General features: G+C 42.6%; 1 protein-coding gene across 1 annotated transcript in view; it reads left to right on the top strand.

Moving 5' to 3' along the window:
* LOC120552733 (sodium channel protein type 4 subunit alpha-like) overlaps nucleotides 1–9269 on the top strand; it is a 346898-nt gene that overhangs the window by 329865 nt on the left and 7764 nt on the right. Inside the window, exons 28-30 of the mRNA XM_039790961.1 lie at nucleotides 2808–2861; nucleotides 3465–3602; nucleotides 5113–5217. Of these exons, the coding sequence (XP_039646895.1) occupies nucleotides 2808–2861; nucleotides 3465–3602; nucleotides 5113–5217 (297 nt within the window). The remainder of the gene's footprint in view (nucleotides 1–2807; nucleotides 2862–3464; nucleotides 3603–5112; nucleotides 5218–9269) is intronic.

Below are 9269 nucleotides of genomic sequence, written 5' to 3'. Positions count from 1 at the left end.
AAGGTGGGGATGAAAGGAAGGAGAGGTTGAGATGTACGAAGGAAGAGAGGAGGAACAAAGGAGGAAAAGAGAGAGTGAAAACAGGGAAGAAGTAAAGGTGAAGTCTTGCAGATTTGTCAGAGAAAGGACAAAAAGAAGAAGTTGTTGCCGGCCGGAGTGCTGCTACACTTGCCGGTCGCCTTGGCAACGAGTCGCTGGTTGCTCAGCACCGGCATTCGTGTTTGGCTGGTCGGCGTGGCAACGGTTGACGGGGGCAACCCTTCCATTAGCATCTGGAAATAGCTCCACGCTGCAAAAATGATGCAGGAAGAGAGAGAGAGAGAGAGAGAGGGAGAGGGGGACAGAGAGAGAGGGAGAGAGAGAGAGAGAGAGGGAGAGAGAGAGAGAGAGAGAGAGAGAGAGGAGAGAGAGAGGAGACAGAGAGAGAGAGGGGGAGAGAGAGGAGGACAGAGAGAGAGAGGGGAGAGAGAGAGAGAGAGCAGAGGGCTGGAAGAGAGAGGGAGAGAAAGGAGAGAGGAGGGAGGGAGAGAGAGGAGAGAGAGAGAGGAGAGGCAGAGAAAAGGAAAGTGGAGAGAAAGGAGAGAGAGAGAGAGGCAGAGAGGGACAGAGAGAGAGGGAGAGGAGAGAGAGAGAGAGTGGGAGAGAGAGAGTGAGACAGAGAGAGAGAGAGGGGGAGAGAGAGAGGAGACAGAGAGAGAGAGAGGGGATCAGGTTTCGGTTACGTATTGCTCTACTTATTTAGTTGTTTCGAGATCCATTTTGTTCAGGGAATGTGAAATGTGTCGTCTTGACCTCAGACGTGCAGAGAAACTCACTTTGACAAACAGGAGCTCCAAGTTTTAGTTGGAGGTGAAGATGAAAAGATGATTCTAGATTTATTTTTTGGGGGGTTCGGCCGAATACCAAATCCACTGGTTCAGATTCTTCCTCATCCTCCTCCCATCCTCAGTCCATGAACCCAGTAAACACATGAATGAAGTAAACAGGGACTGTCCTTCCTTTGCTGTACCTGAAGTTGCTGCATTCTGGCTGCTGTCTGGAGATTCCTTCGTGCACAACTCGTATTCTTTCAGATGTTTCGTACCAGATGTTGTAACAGCGGCCATGTTGTGTATAGTTTAGGGTCCTCGCCACCACCAGACCAATCAGCATTGTAAACTGAACATGTAGCTGGACTTGAATGGCCTTCTTTTGACTGAAAGTACTGCCAAACAACAACTGTTTCTGCTCACTATAGTGACTATAGTTCCATTTCCACCTTCTCACAGCCTGCTGCATTGAACGCTCCCCCTTTACGTAAACACCTTCCTGTAATTAAATCTTTATTTATTCAGGGAAGGTTCACCGAGAGGAAGCCTCTCTTTTTGCAGGAACGCATGATCACATTCACAAAGTTGCACACATTCATACCTGGAAGCATGCCCAGTACAACCACAGTCTGATCTGCTGAGAGCTGCCCAGTACCACCACAGTCTGATCTGCTGAGAGCTGCCCAGTACCACCACAGTCTGATCTGCTGAGAGCTGCCCAGTACAACCACAGTCTGATCTGCTGGGAGCTGCCCAGTACCACCACAGTCTGATCTGCTGGGAGCTGCCCAGTACAACCACAGTCTGATCTGCTGAGAGCTGCCCAGTACAACCACAGTCTGATCTGCTGGGAGCTGCCCAGTACCACCACAGTCTGATCTGCTGGGAGCTGCCCAGTACAACCACAGTCTGATCTGCTGGGAGCTGCCCAGTACCACCACAGTCTGATCTGCTGGGAGCTGCCCAGTACCACCACAGTCTGATCTGCTGGGAGCTGCCCAGTACCACCACAGTCTGATCTGCTGGGAGCATGCCCAGTACAACCACAGTCTGATCTGCTGGAAGCATGCCCAGTACAACCACAGTCTGATCTGCTGAGAGCTGCCCAGTACAACCACAGTCTGATCTGCTGGGAGCTGCCCAGTACCACCACAGTCTGATCTGCTGGGAGCTGCCCAGTACCACCACAGTCTGATCTGCTGGGAGCTGCCCAGTACAACCACAGTCTGATCTGCTGGGAGCTGCCCAGTACCACCACAGTCTGATCTGCTGGGAGCTGCCCAGTACCACCACAGTCTGATCTGCTGGGAGCTGCCCAGTACAACCACAGTCTGATCTGCTGGCCACTGAGCAGCTCCACTGGAGCAGGTTGGAGGTTAAGGGCCTTGCTCAAGGGCACCTCAGTGGTGGTGATGAGGGAGGGACAAATGCTGCTCTTTCACTTTCCCCCACCCAGATTGTATCCTGTTGGTCTGGGGATTGAACCGACGACCTCTAGGCCACCACTGCCCACTCCATCGACCAGCGTGGCGCGCCTAGTGCAAGCGTAGTGGTCAAAAAGCCCAATATTCGGCAGAATCCGAAGCCGAATGCTGGATTAGGTGCATCCCTGATATAAAGGGAGTTCTGGACTGGAGATGAGAAGTGCTCCAGCACCCACGGTTTCTGCGCCTATGCTCGTGGGTACCCTAGACCAGTGGTTCTGAAATGGGGGTACGTGTCCCCCTACAGGGCTTAAAAACACTGTTCAAAAGGGGGGAACATTGATGAAAACAGCTTGAGAACCCCTGGTCTAAGACATGTTTGTAGCGTCGCTGTCCTGTAACAACAACGTGTCTCTTAAAGGTTTTTTTTAAACTTTTCATGGCGTCAGAACAGCAGCCCTGTCTTCCAGCTTTGTGACGATGCTCCAGCTGATCCGAGAGGCTTTTTAAAGACGTTCTTTAGAAGAAGAAGAGAAGTGGTTAGAAAGTAATTTTCCTGTCGTTGTTTTTCCAGGCAACCTTCAAAGGCTGGATGGATATCATGTATGCAGCGGTGGACTCACGAGCCGTAAGTTCAACAGTGTCTGTGTGTGTGTGTGTGTGTGTGTGTGTGTGTGTGTGTGTATCTGTGTGTGTGTGTGTGTGTGTGTGTGTCTGTGTGTGTGTGTGTGTGTCTGTGAGTGTCTGTGTGTCTGTCTGTCTGTCTGTGTGTCTGTGTCTGTGTCTCTGTGTGTGTGTGTTTGTGTGTGTGTGTGTGTGTGTGTGTGTGTGTGTGTGTGTGTGTGTGTGTGTGTGTGTGTGTGTGTGCACCTCTGTGTCTGTGTGTGTGCCTGTGTGTGTGTCTCTGTGTGTCTGTGTGTGTGTGTCTGTCTGTCGGTCTGTCTGTCTGTTTGTGTGTGCGCCTCTGTGTCTGTATCTGTGTGTGTTTGTTTGTGTGTGTGTCTGTGTGTGTGTGTGTGTGTCTGTGTGTGTGTGTGTGTGTGTGTGTGTGTGTGTGTGTGTGTGTGCGCCGCTGCCCCAGCCAAGCCCCAGGGGGGACACTGCCTTTGTTTGTGCGAGAGAGTCGGAAAGAAAGAGAGTGTGTTATGACAGTTACCCTCATTAAAGATGACATCATACCTGTGTGTGTGTGTGTGTGTGTGTGTGTGTGTGTGTGTGTTCCTGTGTTCAGGTGGAGGAGCAGCCTATCAAGGAGATCAATCTCTACATGTACCTGTACTTTGTCATCTTCATCATCTTCGGCTCCTTCTTCACCCTCAACCTCTTCATCGGTGTCATCATCGATAACTTCAACCAGCAGAAGCGAAAGATAAGTACCAGAGTAGAAGCAAACAGACACAGCAACACATTGCCATGTCTATTTACTCATTGATTGATTGATTGATTATAGAGAGCCGAAGTCCCGCCCCTTCTACTTCCGGTCCGTGGGACCTTATCTTTCGAAAAAATTATGAACGAGAGTCAATGGAGAGATAATAATAATAATATTTTGATCCCGTTTGAATCGAGCCATGGATTACACATCTGATGTTCGTCTGTTTAAAAGATGATTTTTCAACCGAAGAAAGTCTCCGTTTGTTGTTAAACTGTTGAAGTATCAGACGGTGAAAATAAGCAATTAGAAAGATTTCACACTTCAAAGTCTCATGGATGACGTCTGGCTGAAGCTACGCTGTCTGTGTTTGTGTGTGTGTGTGTGTGTGTGTGTGTGTGTGTGTGTGTGTGTGTGTGTGTGTGTGTGTGTGTGTGTGTGTGTATCGTACCAGGATGTAACGTTACTCTAATGAGCAGAGGATCTCGCTTGTTCTTTTGCTTCTCTGCCGAAAACACTTCACTGGATAAAACCCAGCAGTTAAGATAACGTTACATGTGTTGTGGAACAGAGCTAAGCTAGCTAGCTAGCTCGCTAACTAGCTACCTAGCTAGCGAGCTAGCCGAGCATCGAGCTAGGTGAGGTAGATTGTGTTAAGACGAGAGGTGTAGTTCACTGAGCGGTATCACACCAAACTAAGTGGTCATATGACAAACCTACGGTTAGCTGAGACTTTCTTTGGTTGAAAAATGATCTTTTAAATTGACGAACATCATATGGCTCAATTCAAATGGGATCAAAACATACATTTGCTTCTCCCTTCTCATTTTAGGCAAGTCATGCCACTCAGCCACCATCTTGGCAACGCCTCCGGGCAGCGATTTCGGACTAACAAGACCAGGCTCCCATCTAAATGAATGGGCAGAGAGTCAGAACTGCACTTTCACTGGTCATCGGGACATAAAAACTACATGTATAGAAACAGCAGTAGAATATGATAAAAATCGCTGGAAAAGTTTGATGACTTTGCCCCAAAATAAGGTTTAAAACACCTTTTTTTACCCCACAGGTTATACTGTTGCTACGCTACTACTACTATCGTCTCCGCTGTCGCAAAACCTCAACTGTGCGCATGCGTCAGTGGAACCAGACGATAGGTTTAAATGTTTCCCGGCTTGACTGTTAAAAAGCAGATGATTGGCTTTCCAGGGGGAGGGGCGGGACATGTGAATACAACCACCATCTTTGCCGTTACGGGTTTTCCTTATATAGTTGTATTGAATATTGAGGAAGTGGCATGTCTCTTCTAAATAGTCTCTGGTTAAGGTCCCATGAGGTCCAGCTCTCTATAGCCGATGCAGGTGAAAGGACTCAAACGACAGAGTTAACCGGGCTGATAGATTTACAACCGGACGTGTGTGTGTGTTTTCAACGTGCGATGCGAAGGCGATAAAAATCCTGTTTGCTGTTGAAAATAACATTCGTTGTCGCTGTCGTGTTTCTCTACTTAGGAGGACAGGACATCTTCATGACGGAGGAGCAGAAGAAGTACTACAACGCCATGAAGAAACTCGGCTCCAAGAAACCTCAGAAGCCCATCCCCAGACCTACGGTACCTACACACACACACACACACACACACACACACACACACACACACACACACACACACACACACACACACACACACACAAAGTTCAGTTCACTTTCTACCTGAACTAGTTCAAAGTTCAGTTCACTTTCTACACAAACTAGTTCAAAGTTCAGTTCACTTTCTACACAAACTAGTTCAAAGTTCAGTTCACTTTCTACATGAACTAGTTCAACGTTCAGTTCACTTTCTACATGAATTAGTTCAAAGTTCAGTTCACTTTCTACATGAATTAGTTCAACGTTCAGTTCACTTTCTACCTGAACTAGTTCAAAGTTCAGTTCACTTTCTACCTGAACTAGTTCAAAGTTCAGTTCACTTTCTACATGAACAAGTTCAAAGTTCAGTTCACTTTACATGTACAAAGTTCATTGCGTTCACTTTCTACCTGAACTAGTTCAAAGTTCAGTTCACTTTCTACCTGAACTAGTTCAAAGTTCAGTTCACTTTCTACATGAACTAGTTCAAAGTTCAGTTCACTTTCTACATGAACTAGTTCAAAGTTCAGTTCACTTTCTACATGAACTAGTTCAAAGTTCAGTTCACTTTCTACATGAACTAGTTCAAAGTTCAGTTCACTTTCTACATGAATTAGTTCAACGTTCAGTTCACTTTCTACCTGAACTAGTTCAAAGTTCAGTTCACTTTCTACCTGAACTAGTTCAAAGTTCAGTTCACTTTCTACATGAACTAGTTCAAAGTTCAGTTCACTTTCTACCTGAACTAGTTCAAAGTTCAGTTCACTTTCTACATGAATTAGTTCAAAGTTCAGTTCACTTTCTACCTGAACTAGTTCAAAGTTCAGTTCACTTTCTACATGAATTAGTTCAACGTTCAGTTCACTTTCTACATGAACTAGTTCAAAGTTCAGTTCACTTTCTACATGAACTAGTTCAAAGTTCAGTTCACTTTCTACCTGAACTAGTTCAAAGTTCAGTTCACTTTCTACATGAACTAGTTCAAAGTTCAGTTCACTTTCTACATGAACTAGTTCAAAGTTCAGTTCACTTTCTACATGAACTAGTTCAAAGTTCAGTTCACTTTCTACATGAACTAGTTCAACGTTCAGTTCACTTTCTACCTGAACTAGTTCAAAGTTCAGTTCACTTTCTACCTGAACTAGTTCAAAGTTCAGATCACTTTCTACATGAACTAGTTCAAAGTTCAGTTCACTTTCTACCTGAACTAGTTCAAAGTTCAGATCACTTTCTACATAAAATGCAAGATCAGTTCACTCTACATGAACTAGTTCAAAGTTCAGTTCACTTTCTACACGAACTAGTTCAAAGTTCAGTTCACTTTCTACATGAACTAGTTCAAGTTCAGTTCACTTTCTACATGAACTAGTTCAAAGTTCAGTTCACTTTCTGCATGAACTAGTTCAAAGTTCAGTTCACTTTGTTTAATTTTTAATCTTTCTACCTGAACTAGTTCAAAGTTCAGTTCACTTTCTACATGAACTAGTTCAAAGTTCAGTTCACTTTCTACCTGAACTAGTTCAAAGTTCAGTTCACTTTCTACATGAACTTCGGTTCAAAGTTCAGTTCACTTTCTACCTGAACTAGTTCAAAGTTCAGTTCACTTTCTACATGAACTAGTTCAAAGTTCAGTTCACTTTCTACCTGAACTAGTTCAAAGTTCAGTTCACTTTCTACATGAACTAGTTCAAAGTTCAGTTCACTTTCTACCTGAACTAGTTCAAAGTTCAGTTCACTTTCTATATGAACTAGTTCAAAGTTCAGTTCACTTTCTACATGAACTAGTTCAAAGTTCAGTTCACTTTCTACATGAACTAGTTCAAAGTTCAGTTCACTTTCTACCTGAACTAGTTCAAAGTTCAGTTCACTTTCTACACGAACTAGTTCAAAGTTCAGTTCACTTTCTACATGAACTAGTTCAAAGTTCAGTTCACTTTCTACATGAACTAGTTCAAAGTTCAGTTCACTTTCTACATGAACTAGTTCAAGTTCGTTCACTTTCTACATGAATTAGTTCAACGTTCAGTTCACTTTCTACTGAAACTAGTTCAAAGTTCAGTTCACTTTCTACATGAACTAGTTCAAAGTTCAGTTCACTTTCTACATGAACTAGTTCAAAGTTCAGTTCACTTTCTACCTGAACTAGTTCAAAGTTCAGTTCACTTTCTACATGAATTAGTTCAACGTTCAGTTCACTTTCTACCTGAACTAGTTCAAAGTTCAGTTCACTTTCTACCTGAACTAGTTCAAAGTTCAGTTCACTTTCTACACAAACTAGTTCAAAGTTCAGTTCACTTTCTACATGAACTAGTTCAAAGTTCAGTTCACTTTCTACATGAACTAGTTCAAAGTTCAGTTCACTTTCTACATGAACTAGTTCAAAGTTCAGTTCACTTTCTACATGAATTAGTTCAATCAGTTCACTTTCTACACTAGCAATTACTAATAATAGTTAAGTTCACTTTCTACCTGAACTAGTTCAAAGTTCAGTTCACTTTCTACCTGAACTAGTTCAAAGTTCAGTTCACTTTCTACACAAACTAGTTCAAAGTTCAGTTCACTTTCTACATGAACTAGTTCAAAGTTCAGTTCACTTTCTACATGAACAAGTTCAAAGTTCAGTTCACTTTCTACCTGAACTAGTTCAAAGTTCAGTTCACTTTCTACCTGAACTAGTTCAAAGTTCAGTTCACTTTCTACATGAACTAGTTCAAAGTTCAGTTCACTTTCTACATGAACTAGTTCAAAGTTCAGTTCATCATCTAGTATTCAGTTCACTTTCTACATGAACTAGTTCAAGTTCAGTTCACTTTCTACATGAATTAGTTCAACGTCAGTTCACTTTCTACAGAACTAGTTCAAAGTTCAGTTCACTTTCTACCTGAACTAGTTCAAAGTTCAGTTCACTTTCTACATGAATTAGTTCAAAGTTCAGTTCACTTTCTACCTGAACTAGTTCAAAGTTCAGTTCACTTTCTACAAAATTAGTTCAACGTTCGTTACTTTCTACCGAACAGTTCAAATTCAGTTCACTTTCTACACGAACTAGTTCAAAGTTCAGTTCACTTTCTACCTGAACTAGTTCAAAGTTCAGTTCACTTTCTACATGAACTAGTTCAAAGTTCAGTTCACTTTCTACATGAACTAGTTCAAAGTTCAGTTCACTTTCTACATGAACTAGTTCAAAGTTCAGTTCACTTTCTACATGAATTAGTTCAACGTTCAGTTCACTTTCTACCTGAACTAGTTCAAAGTTCAGTTCACTTTCTACCTGAACTAGTTCAAAGTTCAGTTCACTTTCTACATGAACTAGTTCAAAGTTCAGTTCACTTTCTACATGAACTAGTTCAAAGTTCAGTTCACTTTCTACATGAACTAGTTCAAAGTTCATTTCACTTTCTACATGAACTAGTTCAAAGTTCAGTTCACTTTCTACATGAACTAGTTCAAAGTTCAGTTCACTTTCTACATGAACTAGTTCGAAGTTCAGTTCACTTTCTACATGAACTAGTTCAAAGTTCAGTTCACTTTCTACATGAACTAGTTCAAAGTTCAGTTCACTTTCTACATGAACTAGTTCAAAGTTCAGTTCACTTTCTACATGAACTAGTTCAAAGTTCAGTTCACTTTCTACATGAACTAGTTCGAAGTTCAGTTCACTTTCTACATGAACTAGTTCAAAGTTCAGTTCACTTTCTATATGAACTAGTTCAAAGTTCAGTTCACTTTCTACACGAACTAGTTCAAAGTTCAGTTCACTTTCTACACGAACTAGTTCAAAGTTCAGTTCACTTTCTACCTGAACTAGTTCAAAGTTCAGTTCACTTTCTACCTGAACTAGTTCAACGTTCAGTTCACTTTCTACCTGAACTAGTTCGAAGTTCAGTTCACTTTCTACCTGAACTAGTTCAACGTTCAGTTCACTTTCTACATGAACTAGTTCGAAGTTCAGTTCACTTTCTACATGAACTGGTTCAAAGTTCAGTTCACTTTCTACACGAACTAGTTCAAAGTTCAGTTCACTTTCTATATGAA

This window comes from Perca fluviatilis, chromosome 22, assembly GCF_010015445.1.
Source record: "Perca fluviatilis chromosome 22, GENO_Pfluv_1.0, whole genome shotgun sequence".
NCBI lineage: Eukaryota > Metazoa > Chordata > Actinopteri > Perciformes > Percidae > Perca > Perca fluviatilis.
This window is presented reverse-complemented; position numbering and strand designations above follow the sequence as displayed.